This window comes from Chaetodon trifascialis, chromosome 19 (assembly GCF_039877785.1).
Source record: "Chaetodon trifascialis isolate fChaTrf1 chromosome 19, fChaTrf1.hap1, whole genome shotgun sequence".
NCBI classification, from domain to species: domain Eukaryota; kingdom Metazoa; phylum Chordata; class Actinopteri; order Chaetodontiformes; family Chaetodontidae; genus Chaetodon; species Chaetodon trifascialis.
Window position 1 is genome coordinate 12557655 of NC_092074.1, and position 17078 is coordinate 12574732.

The 17078-nt window shown below is 42.2% G+C and overlaps 1 protein-coding gene across 3 annotated transcripts; it reads right to left on the minus strand.

Moving 5' to 3' along the window:
• Positions 1–2053: 2053 nt before the first annotated feature.
• On the minus strand, positions 2054–16610 carry vegfab (vascular endothelial growth factor Ab). Of its 3 annotated transcripts, XM_070987963.1 has the most exons (8): positions 15842–16541; positions 13804–13846; positions 12574–12770; positions 11598–11674; positions 9067–9099; positions 6434–6508; positions 4638–4781; positions 2575–3743 (listed from the first exon to the last, which is right to left on the minus strand). In XM_070987963.1, the coding sequence occupies exons 1-8, from the start codon at positions 15893–15895 to the stop codon at positions 3722–3724; spliced, it is 645 nt and encodes a 214-aa protein (XP_070844064.1). In that variant the 5' UTR covers positions 15896–16541; the 3' UTR covers positions 2575–3721. The 3 variants fall into 3 exon arrangements, with proteins under 3 accessions (XP_070844066.1, XP_070844064.1, XP_070844065.1); XM_070987965.1 differs by lacking the exon at positions 6434–6508 and having other exon boundaries at positions 2054–3743; positions 15842–16610; XM_070987964.1 differs by lacking the exons at positions 2575–3743; positions 4638–4781 and having other exon boundaries at positions 5223–6508; positions 15842–16521.
• Positions 16611–17078: the final 468 nt, after the last annotated feature.

The window sequence follows — 17078 nt, forward strand, 5'->3', positions numbered from 1 at the left end:
GCTCGCTGGGTTCTGGTTTCTTGGTAAATCACAGATTAGACGGTTTATAACATTCTTTGGGGTGTTTTAGCCAGTGAAGGGGGCCCCACAATTTACAAGGATTATATGGTGTGCTTTATATTTAGGTATGCACATAAAGAGCATGAGTCAGGGAGAGCAGAGCAGAGCATTAGCGCCATATAGGAGCTAATCTAGTGGGAAGCAGCAAGCAATGGGGATAAGAGGGAGCGAGTTTCAAAACAAACATGGCCAAAGATCCGAAGACCTCCACCTAATCTACATTCATAGGGGTTATATGTGGTCCAGGAGCCTCCACAGTGTCACTGAGCAAGTCAGTAATCCCATTCTCCATTAGCTAAAACTGCTTTTCGTCCTCCCCGTTGGACTGAAAGGGGACATGTGATGTGATTGTCTGGTAGAGCAGGTTACAATTAGGAGGATACACATATCAAGTTTGTGACAAAATACATGCACAAAGTGTCAGATTCCAGCAGCATGTCCAAAACGTGAGAATTTATTCGCCAGAAACAAGGGACCGTGGAAAAAAAGAGGTCTGGTGAAGTGGCTGGCACGGGCTGCATGCCCATGTACCAAAATTGGAAGCATGTTCCAGGAACCTTTGTTCCAGGTAATGTTTCTGACTTCCTGAAAAGATTTTTGTGTTCCTGGAAAAGTTCTTGTGTGGGGGAAAAAGCCAACAGAGATGGTAGCCAATTGCTGCAGTCAATCCAGGATTTTAATTCCATTCACTCTCAGCTGAGCTGCATTGTTTCTCGGTGCAAGAGGATATCTCCCCATTCACCTTGAGCAGTTAGACAAACCTTTTAAATGACTCACCAGTTTAAGAGATGTCATTCAGGATGTTTGTATAATGATGAACAAATGCAAAGAGCGGAATAGGAGGGATGCAGTGTTGATTCAGGTAGCGGTGAGTTGATGAGTAACGATCCAGGAGAGCTGGCTTGAGCAATAGATCCATGACTTTCATCACCGTCTTGACAGTTCCTCAGTAAACAGTAGAATCACCATACTGATGCTTCAAAGTAACTACTATAACAAGATGTTTTCCTAAATGATGTTGCATCGTGTTGCAGCAAAACGTGAGCCAGGTTCAACCTTTTTGCTGTACCAAATGTGTGTTTTGTTTTGTTTTGCTTGAGCCCTCTGCATCAGCACCTCCTCTGCATTGATGCATTTGTTCCTGACAGTGCAAATGTTGGTAATGTAACGTGCTGTAATGCCAAATTTACCCTCAGGTTAATGAGCATTCAATGTGGACAGAATTATGTGTTTTTGAGCAATTATGGGCAGAGATGGCCCTACCCATATTCTCAACGAAGCTTTACCAAGCTGTTACTTAAGTCCAACTATCTCTTAACTTAACAACAGCATAACTGTTTTCAGTTCAACTTGATCGTAAGGATTATATCTATAAATACCTTTTTTTTTTTGTTTTGTTATGTTTTTACCAAGCCTTTCAATGTGTGAGTGTGTGTTTGGGGAAATCATAGGTGCTATACACCATAACCGTGCAGGAAAACATCTGAAGAATTTGTGAAACTTTGTTTTCATGCATGCTTTTCTTACTTAACCATTACCAAAACATCTCCCCAAAGACCTAGAAAACCAGACTGCTTCTCTTGTGTAAGTCTACTTGTTAGTTTCACTTTTCCCTTGACAGATTATTTTACTATTGTCACACACCTCTTTGGCAAATGAAAAATATTATCTTCACCTTCCTAGAAGCCACAGCACTCCTCAGAGACTGCTGTCGTTTCTTCCAGCGCTCCTAAATGGTTGTCTACAGTTGGATTTAACAGATGAAATTATTGCACACTGCTTCAAAGTGCCATTTTATTCATAAGGCTGAATATCTGCCTGTTTGTCATGAAAAGCGTGCAGGAATTTCTTATTTCTCTGATCTATGTCCTTTCAGATTACATTCTGCAGGGATTCTTACTGGACGTGTGAGCATCAACTTGCCGCACAAAAACATGGAAAACTCATCTTGCCTAATGAAATCTCTTGAAAACACAGCATTCACAACACAGCAACCTTTTCCTTATTTTATATAAAAACAATATAATTTGAAAATAAATATGCTTTAGTGTTTTACATAGACACAGAAAACATGTTAATAGTGAAGGAGAGACAAAGAGGACTAATAAAGAGGGCTCTAAAACTGATGGCAGAAAGGATGAAGGTTGTTAACCAAATTTAAAACGATGGTGGATGTTGTTGTGGTAGCGTATGCTGAGCTGCTAGCGGTACTTTATTTATATTTGCATCTTGCAGGACGGACAAAACACAGGTCCGCTATTTACTTAAATACTTTAAATACAACTTACTAACACCTACACACAGATGTGTGCATCGGCAAATGCACGTGAACACACACTCATACACACACACGTACACAAACACACGGATACACACCTGTTAAAATTCTACACAGCACCCACACCCTTAGATAAGAGGGGTTGAAATATCCAGAGGAGATGTCATCAGCACACCAGTACAAATGATCCATTTAGGGAATGTTAACAAATCATTTTTGATTTTTTTTTTCTTTTTGTGTCTTAGAAAAGCACAGAGTCTCCATGCTGAGGGTAGCCATCAGTGACCTTACACATGGGGGAGATAGGACAGCTACAGGTACATAACACTGCATATATAAATAGACCAAATTAAATATGGGTAGAAGACTGAATACTGAAAAATACTCTATAACATTATAAATTATCTAGAATGGACTATGGCATAAAGGCATATTAAGTATGTACAAGTTCAGAGAAGAAGATATGTAATCAATGGATTCTGTATTGAGTTCAACAACTAACAAAACTACTTTGACAATCCCCTCTCCTGAAAAAGGAACAAAAATAATTTAAAAAGCACTCGAAAGATTTCTCAGTACATTTCGTGAGGCACAGTTTTTCAAATGGAATCAAACTACAGTATAGGATGTTTTCAGTGGTTTTCATGTCGGGCATAGCAAAACATTAGATGCTATATTGATAACCAGTATCCCTTTAAAAGTATATGGCACTCCAGAGTCTCTTCTCCTGCAAGCTGATCACAATAGTGACTTGTGTGTAAGTCCACGTCAGTCCTGCAATGTCCTCACAGGAAAGGAAACAATATCAGACTGATTCAAGATTTCCATGAGCTGTCCCGGTAGTCCTGCTTTTTAAACTCCAAAAGCAAAAGCAGGCATTGACCGACAAAAATCCATCCATCAGTCATGAAATGAGAGCGCTCCCATGTCCTCTTCAGCCTCACCCGCTGTTTTAGCAGTTAAATATATCTTAGATTGAGAGGTTTTGCAATTTATGATTGACACACAACCACAGTAGACTCATATCCAGTGAAGTAATTGCATACAATGAATTGACAACAAGACTACACCTGCATCACAAGCCTGTTAGAAACGCAAAACCACATGGCGGCTATTTGCTTTGTGTCAAATGACGGGTTTAGTTATTTGTTTCTGTAGCAGCATAACAATTCTGTACTCTTTTTTTCTTTTATCATGGTCTATATACACACAGATATACAGTGGGAGGAGACTTCAGTTCTGTCTTTCTTTTTGTTCTGTCTCAGTCAGTCCAAGGGGAATGCTTTCCACAGAAAAGAAGAGCTTACGGTTCATAGGTCAAAGTGCTGTGCTGTGAAATATCTCCTATTCCTTCATCTTGTACATCTGGTGCCCCCACCTCTCTCATCTTCTTGGCTTGTCACATCTAAACCAGAAGAGAAGAATAAACGGTTATAAGAACAAGGAAGGTTACAGCAGGAAAAACAAGCTGTAGACAGGAACGTTTTCATTTGGTGGCGTGTTTGTGTTCACGTGATGAATGTCAGTCAATCATTCACTCTCCTTTTAGCTCTATTTTGGTCTCCACCAACTCCTGCAGGCAATATTTGGCTCTTTAACCAAGAAATGCCGCACTGTGTTCACCAACTAGTCGTTAAAGGTACAATGTGGAACAATTGGCCACCTGTTGAAGGTTGCAGCATGTCACCAGACTAACTGCTAACTGCTGCCCACTGTACTCTATTCTGTGGCTGTAGCTACAAGCTGCCGTGCCCTAGTTAGCGCAGTTAACCATGCAGCTCGTGGCCCTAATTCTGACTGGAGTCTGCCTCAACCAAGAGTTTGGAGCACTGGGGCACTATTGGTGTTTAAATAGTGGGCAATGGAACCGGGCTCAGCAGCCTCCCCGTGAACACAACTCTAGCTAGCTAGTGAGCGTGCTAACTTTTAGCAGATATCTATGCAACACAACACACAGACATCTTGTTTTTCATAATTTTTGAACGTTTTTACCCAAAATTCTAGCCACATCTTTCACGTTGCACCTTTGACTTAGTAGTGCTTTGGGTTCTGGGCAGGTTGCACACAGTAGGTTTATCAGAGCTATTTTAGTGAACACTGATCAGAGTGTTATGAGTCAACCACAACAGTAAAGGACTGTATGAAGGTTTGTAATGAGCGCAGATTGGGACAGGAACTTAGAGAAGGCCTTAGACCCCCAAGCTGGATTTTTAGTAATTTACACTTCATGACTGTGATTTTGAAAGAGATTTTCTTACTTCTGATGAGAACTTGGAAGTTATGGTTCCACAGCACTTACTTGCAGGTCCTCTCGTTGAGCTCTAGCTGGCGTTCTTTACAGTATTCATCTGTGTGTTTGCAGGAGCACTGGCAGGTTGCAGGATCCTGCACGAACAAGCGCTTTCTCCTCTCTGAGCAGTGATCACAACATGGCTCACAAACACTGGACAGAAAGAGACAGACAGAGGTGGAGAGGAAGAAGGAGAGAGGCAGATTATCACAGTGTACAATTACCACCCATATGAAAGGCCACCCTTGGGTCAACCCTTTCGTATGCTCCAGTCTGCTCTTTCAAGCCACGGCACAACAAGTTGTACTGCATGTGACAGTTGGGTAGTATTGCACACAGGTTCCCACAGAGCAGGCGAACATTGAAGCAGTAAAAATTACCCTCCCCCACACCCCTCAAACCCTCCTTCATTGGTTGGACCTCTCACAAATGCCTTGTGTGTTAGACATGCAGTGAGCTAGACTCTGGTTCGGTTCATGCAACACAAAATTACACATATTGGCTTTGAATTGCAGGTCAATGACAGCACACTTCTCGCTCTCACTCTTACAAATGTTCAGCTCTTGATAAAGAAGACTCAAGGGTCTGCTTGTTGCACCGTTAAGAAAGATTTTATTTTATTGAGTGAAAGACTATTTGCCACAGAGAGACATTAGAATCAGAACAGAGGCTGAAAGTGGTTTGCATGACATTTCTCAGCAGGGGGGAGGAAATGGACAGATGAAGGCTCAGATACTCCATTGACATCTCAATATACAAATTACAAATTAACACAAAGACATGTATTCTTTCACAGTATGAGCACTGAAGAAACATGAGATCATATTTATATTATTTTTGAATAAAATATAGGTGCTTTTGTCTAGTTTCAGAGACAAAAGCATGCAAAGAAAGACACAAACAGTACTTGCTAAACAATTTGCTGGTTTACAAATCCCCCCTAGCCAAAAAGAAGAAAAAAAAAAGCAATAGATAGCCATCACTCATATCTTTATGTTACATAAAAAGTACCAGCATTATGCACGTTTGTAAAGATGAAAAGAACAAAGAGTGAAGAGGAGACGGGTACGAGACACAGCAAAGCAGCACAGACTCAACACTGAACACAGGACTATGATTACAATCCTGGTGATTCCAACACAGATACCAGGACAGTATGAGCCAGTCTGCAAAGCCATGCTGGTGGACCTGTGATCTGTTTCAGTAGAGGGTTCAAGTTACAGCTAACAGCCGATCCGTTTATTCCTGCTCCTTTAAACATGTCCATTATCAGTCATAAAACTAGCTATCTGACAAGATGTTTGGGGCGACTTGTAGCTCAATTTTCGACTGCCTTTCATGATACGCTGCTGCAGCCTATCTCATCCCAAACATCGACCCAGTCTCATCCATAGAGAGAGATATTCTTGCAAACAGGCAGCTGGTCAGGCTGGGGGGAGATTAGATGGGTATTTTGACGGGTGGAGATGGGTTACGGTTCATTTCTCATGAGGTGGGATATGGCTAGCATGCCTGCTGTACTTTCCTGGTTATCGCTGTTACGTAAAGTTTTGCTCAAGCTATGTTAGCAAAACACGTTAGCAAAGGTAGCTTAGACACTGGTATTCTGAGTATGTGGAACATGGCTGACGATGACGATGACAAAGTTAGGACAATACACGGAGGCAACATGCTAATTGCTGCAGCTAATGGGCAAATTAAATGGTGCAAATTAGAAGGGGCAAATGAGCTCCTCCCAAATGAGCTTAATTATGAGAAGCGCAACACTCAGGTGCAGGTAGGTGGAGAAGGCGGAGCTGACATACGCATCATGAATTGTTTTGTCACGGCTTTTCTTTCGTTTTCTCTTTTGGCCTTTACCCTTGCCTGTCCGGGATTTTCTGCAAGAGAAAGAGGACAACAAGGCAGAGAGATGCCTGAGAGACTGAGGCGTGAACTCATGCGTGAGGAAGTCCTAAACTGAAGGCTGCTGAAACTAACACTGACGCTAATTAAGAGCAATCTTTTTGAATTTCTCTAAATCAAAGAGCCAAACAATCAGTCATTCAAAAGAGCTTATTGTTTAATTTGATTATTGTGGGTGATTGGACAATAACTTCTATGATCATATAATGAGAAAAACATCAGGCAGTGTTTATATGATGTAATACATCTAAAAGGGACAATATCCCATGTTTTTCAGTGAGGGATGACATGAATTCCAACTGCGGCACAAAAAAAACGGAACCAGTTGACAGTTTGTTGAAATGTTGAAATGAACAAGAAATTAAATTAAATGTATCTTGGTTTGTAAAGCTTTAAGGACCCACCCACAGCCATGTAGCTTAGTGCAGGTGGTTTCCACAATTCCTGTAGTTTGAGAATGTATTGAATATCAAATGTTCCATGTAGAAACCCCCTTTATTGTCCAACTTGGGTGAAAAAAAAAAAAAAAACTTTTTTCAAAAACAGTACAATGACTTTGCAGACTGTTAACGCTGGAGGTTTGGCTCGGCTGACTGTTCTGTAATTTCCCAGATGGATTGAGGACAATGAACTTGGACTTCACCAAAACTGCATCTTTCAGTCTATCTGGGTCAACTCTTTATGGCTGATTCAACTTGTTTCAGACCACAGCACAATGAGAGCAAGTTTGTATAGCACACACCTGCAGTTCACAGGTGCAGGCAGGATCGAAATATCGGTCAAATACAAGATGGACGGCACAAGCTTTTGCTGTCTAAGGTGTATACAACTGTACAGAAAACTTTTGTGATACTGAAATAGAAATGCAAAACAATGTCATGACATATCTCTATGGACACTGGTGTCTACTGAATGCAATACATCAATGCTGCTTCTTTACAAAAAACAAAAGCGTATGGAGTGGACTTGAACTGCAGGAACAGTATGTTCAGTAATTATTATATGTGCAGGACACACAGAGAGTCAGATCTAGCATTTGTGACCTCAGCAATCCATGTGCTCATATGTTAACCAGATAAAGTTTGCCGGACAGGCCGTGGACATGGCCGGCTTAGTCTGTGGAGATATTAAATTTATCTAAGAGCCATGTAGTATCTCTGTGAGGCTGTACTTAGACACAGTGGAATAACAATGCTAGCATTTTGATGTTTTGCAAATACAATATCTACCATTTTCACTGTTTTAGTTTAGCGTGTTAGCATGTTAACATTTGCTGATTAGCAATAAACACAAACGACAGCAGAGGCCGACTGGAATGTCGTTAGTTTTGCAGGCATTTCATCATAAAGCAAGGAACTTTCGACCTCATGACGGACCTTTATTAAAGGTCAGGAGATCAGTTATTAAAATTCATCCTCTGCAGGCCACGAATGTGTTTACCACCTGTCATGACAATCCGTCCAATAGCTGAGGTCATTAACGGTCAGACGCAGCCGGGATTGGATGACACAAGATACCATTCAATAAGGATATCCAAGGAACCGGGTGAAGCTGATGTGTTGTAAATGTAACTTCCTCTTTTAATTCTTCAGACTTCCAGTTTCACAGTTGGCATTGACAAGTTTCACAACCTCAGTACGAGGACCACCACCAACAGACCTGACACTACTGAGAGGTCAGTGGCCAATGTTAAAACTAACATGAAAGCATGAAAGTGTCAGAAACAGCAGTTGAACGACCTTAAGACCATCACTTTGTAGACTCACACCACCAGAGCTGGACTCATAAACAGTTAAGACAAGGTTAAAGGGGAGGTCTCAAAACTAGCCCTTATCTATATGACAGACGACCTGACATAAAACCAAAATACAACGAACAACCACTCTGCAAGAGAAAGATATTAACGCAGAAGGAGGATTAAAGAGTTTTAATGACCCTCAGCCCACTGTGTTCTGTCGCATGGAAAGGGAGGCACGCTTGAGCAAGAACCATAAAGACAAAAGTTTAACAGGTCTTCAAAAACACTGCTATCTATATCACAGTGGCCAGGAACAAGAGTTAAGTGGGATGTAAACAGTAAAGAGGAGAGAAGAAGAATGTAAAGATGAGATAGAAAAGGGAGGAAAGGTGTAAAGGACAGTTAAAGAGAGGGCAATGACCTCATCAAGTGTCACTCATTCACCTGAATGGATCAAGATGGTATTCCCATGTTTATCAACTGGGAGCTGCATGCTAATCTCATATATATCTTGTCTGCTGGGGTTTTTATGAAATAGCATTGTGGAGTGTTTGGTGTGTTTGTCTATGTGACAGAAAAAAAAAGGGTGAGACGGACAATGAGGGAGTGAGAAAATACCAGGCAGGTGAATTAAGTAAGGAAGAGGTGTGGTGCAATGTCAGAAAGCCCGAGAGTTGCAGGCGACAGAGAGTGAGAGTTTGTTTGCAGAGCAAAACAGGAAAGAGATCAGATCTCAAGTCCTCATTGTTTCCCCTGAAAACCCCATTCTCCATGCAGAAAGAGTGCTGTACTCACTTTTCTTTCTGTTCTCTCACTTCTTTCTTTAATCTGAAAAGCAGGAACAAAACAACATGGCATTAGGTCACAGCACGCTGTTGTTGCCTGGTAAAAAGATACATATCAAGATCACCGCAGACCAGAGGCTCATTATGAACATGTGCAGGCTCCCATCAATCTTTTCAAATCATATTATATCATCATCTTTTACCAGAAACTGTGATAAACCTGGCTTTCACTTTCAAATGCTTGGCTTTGCAAATTAACCAGAGTTGTTGGGAAATAATTCAGTGTAGACCCCACAATAGAAAAGCACACAAAGGGGTGTGTTCACTGATGGACATGCACGTACGCACGCACGCACACACACAAACATGACTACAATAGCAGGTTGTCGGGTTTGTTTCACTTCTCGTCCATGTGACAGCTCTTGCTGATAAAAGAGTGTGGAGCAATAAATGTGCTGGCAACAGTTATCCAAATGTGTTAGGAAACTGTTTCATTCAAAAAGGTCACAGACACAGGGCCAAGTTTCTATTTGAATGTCTGGCACAATAACTCTATATAAATGTGTTGAATAAAGCATGAGTGCGTGTGTGTGTGTGTGTGTGTGTGTGTGTGTGTGTGTGTGTGTGTGTGTGTGTGTGTGTGTGTGTGTGTGTGTGTGTGTGTGTGTGTGTGTGTGTGTGTGTGTGTGTGTGTGTGTATGTGTGTGTGTGTGTGTGTGTGTGTGTGTGTGTGTGTGCATACATGTACATTATCTGAAGATGGCTGAAAGCTGTTGGCTGTATGTGCGACTGTAGATCGCCTGCACTGAAATCTGTTTAGGTAAATGCAGACTCAGATCCTTTCGTAAAAGTGGTAAAAAAAGGCTCAATTACAAGCGAAAGTACTGCATTCAATTATGTTAGAGTAAAAGCAGAGCAGCTTGAACAGCAATTTGTACCAGAGCATCAAAGGTAAAAGTGCTAAATAGGCATAATGACCCTTTAAAGAATGTTAAATTGCATTACACTGCACTTAAATGCAGATGGTCAAATGTACAATCCTTAAAATTTTCATGAAATCGAACCCCCTGTTTGATACTAGTGGCTTTCATTGTTAGCGCCGTAGTCCGCCAGTCACGCACTGGATTCAAATCTTCTTCCTGTGCCAAGACATCCTCAGAAAATGTCCAGCATTGCCATATCTAATGTCATGTGACTGATATCAGCCTCTCTGCGTGATCCCTCTCCTGCAGCTCTATCTGAGCTGTATTAAGTTACGGCTAATTGCAGTATTAGCATAAAATGGAAATAGAAATATTAAACACAATATTATTCACTATTACGAATGATCTGACATTTTGGCAGTGACTTAGTGATCGTAATCACTTAATCTGCAAATTTAACACAGAGCTAAATAGATTGAGTTCTACAGTGTTATACAGCGGGCTTAAACATTTATAGCTATCTGAATGGTTTTACAGTGAAGTATTGTGTCATCACAGACGGCATGAAGTTCATTGACATTTCTTTATAGGCAGGGCCTCATTGAGACCAGCAAGACAAACAAACGTCAGATTTGATAGCTCCAAAAAAGAGGCACAAAGCACGACAGAGCTTGGTCCTCAGCCAGTTATCCTCCCTACGATGTCTCTTTGCTCTTTATATCTCCCATAAATGTGGGAGGATGAAGCACGTCTCCCCGCTGTGTTGCTATGTCATATTTAACTAATTCATGTCATGCAGCTCAAATTTCAGCCACCGCAATGATCTGATTCTGACAAAACATCAGGAAGTGATGTGTCTCACCGCGACAGCTTCCGGCAGAGGTCCAAGAAACATTAAAGGTGACACATTTGCTAATGACTGGCTGGAATAGTGACAAGATCATGGGGAGTCAAGATGAAATGTTGACTTTTGCCTTGTTTCACTTTTGGGAACCATCCAGTCAGGCTTAAACGCCAGCACGTGAACATGTCACTAAGTCAATCCAGATGCAGTTGCAACACTTATTTCTGACTTTACTTAACAGATTATATTAGCTGGCTGCCTGTCAAAACAAAAGAGAGAACACTAAACAGTGTGTGATTCATTAATGTGTAAGAATCAGAACTCATTGAACTCACTTCTGACGGGAGAAGTCACCGCACGGTGACGAGAGGCCACAAAGAGGACACAGTGCTTATCTCAGAGATCAATAACTAAAGCTATCACACCTGCGTAGTTCCAGGTATTGACCTCTGCGTGCCACAGGAAAACACAGGATTGGGTAGCATTGTACTTGCACGAATGTGTCTACGTGATGGACTGAGGACAAAGCGAAGTAATAGCGAGGATGTCTCCCAGGATGTGCTTTAACCCGATCAGGCCTTTTTAAGATCAGTGAGGTAAAAGAAGCAAAGATAAGGTGTGACTCCACCTGATATGCATGTGTCAAATGTGTCAGATGGCATGGCATGTTCCATGGCGTGTTTGGTTGACCTCTGCTCTGCCACACAGTTGCACAGTGGTTAGTAATTCAGTTACACTGTGTGTGTGTTGGAGTGTGTGTTCGGGGATTCTTACCTACACTCACATGCGCTGTGTTCTGTAAAACTCATGAAAATATCATTTTGTTGCCTTTGGGGTTTTATTCTTTTAATCTGTAGAAAGAAAAAAAGGAAGAAAGAGAAATTGTCAGAGGTTTGCACAACATTTACGTTGATCCGCAGTTCTCGAAACCTTCTTGCTCTCAGTGTCACAATCATAGCATTTAAGAAATAGACAGTAGACAAAGACAAAGGTGGACAGACAAGAATCAACGGCCCGAAAGAAAGAGGATCTACGTGTATTAAGTTTAGGGTGAAACGATTAAGTTTCTCATCTCGAAGTCAGTCAATATGTGGACTGATGAGGAGACTGTAGAGTTAATACAAATGAATGCATTAAACAAACATAAATGCCATGTTTGCTTCATATGTTCCACTGTCTGAGGTTTGACTAGCCCTCTTTTATCGCCCTCATCTTTCTGTGCCCTCTTCTCCTCTAATGGTTTGGCAGGAAAATGAGCTCCACAAGCTGTTTATCTCAAATGTGCCCATTTCTGACTACTAGCAGCAGTGGTGGATGGGAACGTGTATTCATCTGGATTTCCTGTTGCCAGTTTTTTGGAAATTCTCAATAACATTTGTAATACATTTGGATGGAAACTTGACAATAAAAAGGGAGAGAAACCATAAATAAGAGATGCAATCCAGGGGACAGACAGAAAATGAAAGGAGGGGCAAGTATAGGGTTGATTTTCACTCAAAGGTCACACATGAGCAGCCTTTGAGCAAGCAGCGGGGGCACAGGGGGAAATATGCCAACCAGAAGGGCAGTCAGAGGGCTCTGGGCCAATCAGAGGGGCATATGTGCCTTCTGACGTGACATTTGGGCAAAAATAAAGTATTCAACTGTCCATTAGGGCTACTGACATATCCAAGGGAAATGCAGGTACATGAGGAGAAAAAGCCCAAAACACCCAAAGTATTGCTGTTGCAGCCTAAATAATGCCGCTGACCTCCATTGTAATGTTATAGCTGGATGTGGGCATGCACTGCAACATCTCATCATTGCAGCAGCCGGCGCAGCGCGTCAACACCACGCAGGACGGGATGAAGATGTGTTCCACCTCCTCCGGATACTCCTGCAGAATCTCCACCAGCAGCTCCCGAGGCTGACACAAACTCTTGTTGTACACCTCCATTAAAGGGATCACTGGAAGACAAGAATCACAGTGGATGGGATTATGAAATGGCAGCAGAGCTCTTGTCCAAACTATCAGCTCTTGAATACTACAGCGCTGTAACAATAACACACACCTAAAAGGAGATGGGAATTTAAAAAACGCTGGCAGGCTCACAAGGGAGTCACTTTGAAAGGGTGAAACACACAAACATGCATACACATGTTTCACTTTCTATTATTCCATTGAGAAGGACTTGGTTTATACAAGTAAACAGAGATTTACCTACTTTAACAGACACTCACGCAACTTCCCATTGGAATTAACAACCCCCTCCCCCCTCTCTATACATATGTATGTATGTATGTATGTATGTATGTATGTATGTATGTATGTATGTATGTATGTATGTATGTATGTATGTATGTATGTATCTACATATACTCTGCCCTATTGTGATTCAGCTCACCTACAGCTGCACAATAATAGCTGTTTTTTTTCACCTTCAGTCTACTTCCCCCTCTCTCGGTCTTTGCAGGAGTTCTGCTCTTGAGAAAGATATTAGCACACAGACAGGCAACACCTCCAAAATATCACTCAGAGGCTAAAACAACCCCAGGCTGACAGCCCTTTGGGAAGCCAAACCAAATATACAGAGCCTGAACAATATCATGAATTTCAGCGTCGTGATTGTCCAAATTAGATTGGGCAACGCTGGGATTGTGCAAAATGAAATTGTGGGCCAAGAGGGTGAAATTCCATTCTATAAATGAGTCTGGTCACCATAACATTTCCCCAGCTTAACCTCAAACAAGATGGAATGCTGTACAGAATGGAAACAGCCAAGTGTTGAGATTTAGGGGTGAAACTGCTCTCATTTGCTACAAGGGAGAGTTTGGGGGGGATGAATCTGACAGGGTCCAAATACGCAGTTGTCCACCAGGAGGCGCTAATTTCCCTTTAATGTCAAGGTGAACCTCAAACCAGCCCTTTTGTCTTTGGCTGCGTGCCAGTCAGGGAGCCCAGCGCACACTGTATTCCCACGGTGCCCCGTGGGACACCTACCGTCATGTGGACCTCTTTCTGTTTCCTTCGGTATGTGGGCACTCTGCAAGGAGAAAAAAGCAAGCTGTTAGTTACAGTAGATTGTGCAACAGCTCAGAAAAAAAACTCTGCTCCTGCCTTTTACTTAGCCACAGTTGCGCAAAAAAATGTATTTACATTTTGACACTTCTGTTGACCACTGCCAGAATATGAAAAGCACATTATTTATCTTATCTTGGGCTAGCCTATACACGATATAAGGGGCAAATGAGAGTCAAATGTTCATACTATGTCTTCTATACATAAGCATTGAAAAAATAACATAGCTTTTAAGAGCAGGGTTCTTATTCTGCACCACATCTGGAAGTATGTTGTTACATTTTGAAGCAAAAAGAGTTCAGCCAAGTTATAAATATGTGTATCAACACTGAATTCGGTAACTTAATTAAGCTGCCTGTATGATTGTTATCATATAGTGTGTTGTATGTGGTGTAAAAGACTTTATGTGGTCGAATATTTGACGTACAATGTGTAAAACAAGCTGACCTAAATCCAACACATCAGCTACGTGACAAAACGTCTTGAATCAGTGTGTTGGTTTTGTTTCAGTTACCAAATCTTTAATGTGTGCCTCCACTGCCTCTTGGCAACGCGGATTAATAACAGCAGCCATTAAAACCGGTAAGAATTTCAGCCTGCTACTTTCCCCTCACAGGGGGTAGCTGTCACCGCACCAGTCGGACCACGAAAGGTTTCTGGCAACTTTCTTCCGGTGCGCGCATTACGCACAACTTCATTTCACTTTCACACACATACACGCACGCACAAGCACAACGGCGCGTTCTCTCACTCCCCTTTTCTAACACAAAAGCGCGCGCACCTCGCGTAATATCTCGCCAATATTGCGTGAGACCTGGTCCCGTAGCACCGGCTTGTACTGTGAGAAACTTTTCCCCAGTTCTTAATGAAAAGTGAAAAAAAGAAAAGAAAGAGAAAGAGAAAAAAAAGATGTGGTTGTGTATGTTCCGCAGTCTCCACCCCTTCTGGTGGCGTGAGAGGGTCTTGTGGGCCGAGAGGGACCCCAGCCCTCCAAGACACGGTATACTGTATTATTAATGGTTGGGTGTCAAGCTGTGAACACCGTCCCCTAAACCGAGTGATGATAGGCCGACTGATTATTTGTAGATGGGGCAGCATCCTGATACTGGTCAGCGTTGATTTGGTGGCTTAGCTTTCATTAAATTAACCAGTTAGTTAAATAAACACTTTACTGGACTCTGGAAGAGGGTTATTTCATTAACTTTGATGCTCGGGAGATGTTGAGCCCTTAAACATCATTGCTTCCTTTAGGGTGCCAAAGTCCTATTAGAAATAATCCTTGAAAGTTCAAGCGTGTCGCTGGAAAATCTGCAGCCTCCTACTGCAGGGGTATATATCTTTTTTCACCTTGAAACCTTTACTCAAAGTCTCTCTGGGCACACTGCACTTGATTAATGATTATATGGAAAACGATTTGTCAAACAGCCATTAAAATTCTCGAGCCAACCTGCATAATCTGTGAAGTAATACTTGCTTCGTTCTGAGAGTGAGTGTTGAGTTTCAGAGTGAGAGGCTGTGTTTCTTCTTATTGAAGCAGGCTAACCGCTCAGAGTCGCGGTGCCAGAAGTGAACCTGCTCACATGTCCTAATTCAGAATGGAGCCGCTGCGCCTTTAAAGCGTAATAATATCTCCAAGGTGGTTTCAGCAGGCCTGCAATCACCCAGCGTCAAACTTCACAACATGATTTAAAAATCATCACATATGCCGCATTTGCGACACAAAAAGCGCACCACCCACGAGTGTGTGGGTTAGGTTTATATAGTGTCGGCTTTGCGTAATGGCTGTTTAAATCTCCCCAAAGCCACTAAACATTTCAGCTTGTTTAAACATGAGCGATGACCTAGCCAGAGGAAAGGCAAGGACGAGCTACACATTAATGACCAGTGGCTACATTTCGCAAATAGAGGTCGATTGATGTTTCTCTCTCTCTTTTCGCCCACTTTGCTCTCTCCAACTCACCTTGACAGCTGACAGCGTCAAAAATAATAGTGTCAAACTGTCAATAAAGTTCATGGTGTTGGAAATCAAATCCAAAGGCAGGCGACGTTTTAAAATCCAAGAGGCCAATGTGGCGATTTGTCCTCAATCAACAACACAAGTGGACCGGCTAAAACTTCTCTAAACAAGGGGCAGGGGGTTGTAATGGCAAATCCATGTTGGTCCCAGGGTCGGAGCATACAATCCTTTGCGCATAACTTCTTGCTTCTCAACTGTTGCCAATGATTTTCAAGATATCCAGAAACACGAGAATCCAAGACGCATAACGTCTCACATTGTTCCGCAGCAGACCTTTATTTTCTTGCAAGGGAATAGCAATCCACATTACAAAAATAATCCCATGCTTGTTGCGCCAGCCGTCTCCAAGTGTCTCTCCATTGGAAACTTGTAACCTACTCCTATGTGCAATTTGAACCCGTGGACCAGGATGACGTTCAATGAAAAAGAAAACCGCACTGAGAGATACTCGTCCCACAAAACTTTGTCTATGCGCCCTGGGTTTTTTTTTATTCCTGTGTCACTACACACTAAGCGGCTCGGCTCGCTCTCTGAAGACAGAACGCGTCCACCTCTGTCTCGGTCTCTCCATACTGTGGCTGTGTAGTGGCGACTACTTGCAGCCGCGGTTCGGGGACGTGGATGATTGGTGGATCATTAAAACAGGGTAGGTGTGTCCTCTATGGGCTGATATACAGCGCTGCCCGCTCGTCTCAAGGCTTTTTTCAAAAGTTTCAGCGTTTGAACGTCGACTCATGTGACCGCATCAGCAGCAAGCTATTAAAAACGCAGAGCTGGGTTCAGACGTGCCAGTCTATTTTTATTTTTTCATTTGAGAAAAAAGGGAATGAGGGCATCCTGATGTTGTGGTTGTGATATTTTACACTTGAGTCACCGGTTGAAATACCAGCCACTGTTTCCATGCTTTTAATCCTCATCATCCCATCCCCACATGTCGTGTACCGGCTGCAGCTTTAAAAGCCCCATGAAAGACGCACCATCTAATAATATACAGCAACAGTATTATGGATTGTTATTGCTGTTTATAGTTAGAGATCTCCTCCTCAAATCAAGAAGACCATTCTTTGTGCGGAAATGGCTGGTGAACACATTTTAGCGCACAAATCACATAGACAGTATGACCTTGGATGCTCAGCCTGTGTGATTTTCGGCTCAAAAATGAATTAACCTGGCGAGGACT

Excerpts from the sequence above, each read along its gene's own strand:
- vegfab (XM_070987963.1), bottom strand. The coding sequence starts at position 15,895 with ATGAACTTTATTGACAGTTTGACACTATTATTTTTGACGCTGTCAGCT. Across the intron at positions 12,771-13,803 it reads AGAAAGAGGTCCACATGACG|TGATCCCTTTAATGGAGGTG; the intron begins GTAGGTGTCCCA and ends CTTGTCTTCCAG. Across the intron at positions 4,782-6,433 it reads GACAAAACAATTCATGATGC|TGTTTGTGAGCCATGTTGTG; the intron begins GTATGTCAGCTC and ends CTTTCTGTCCAG.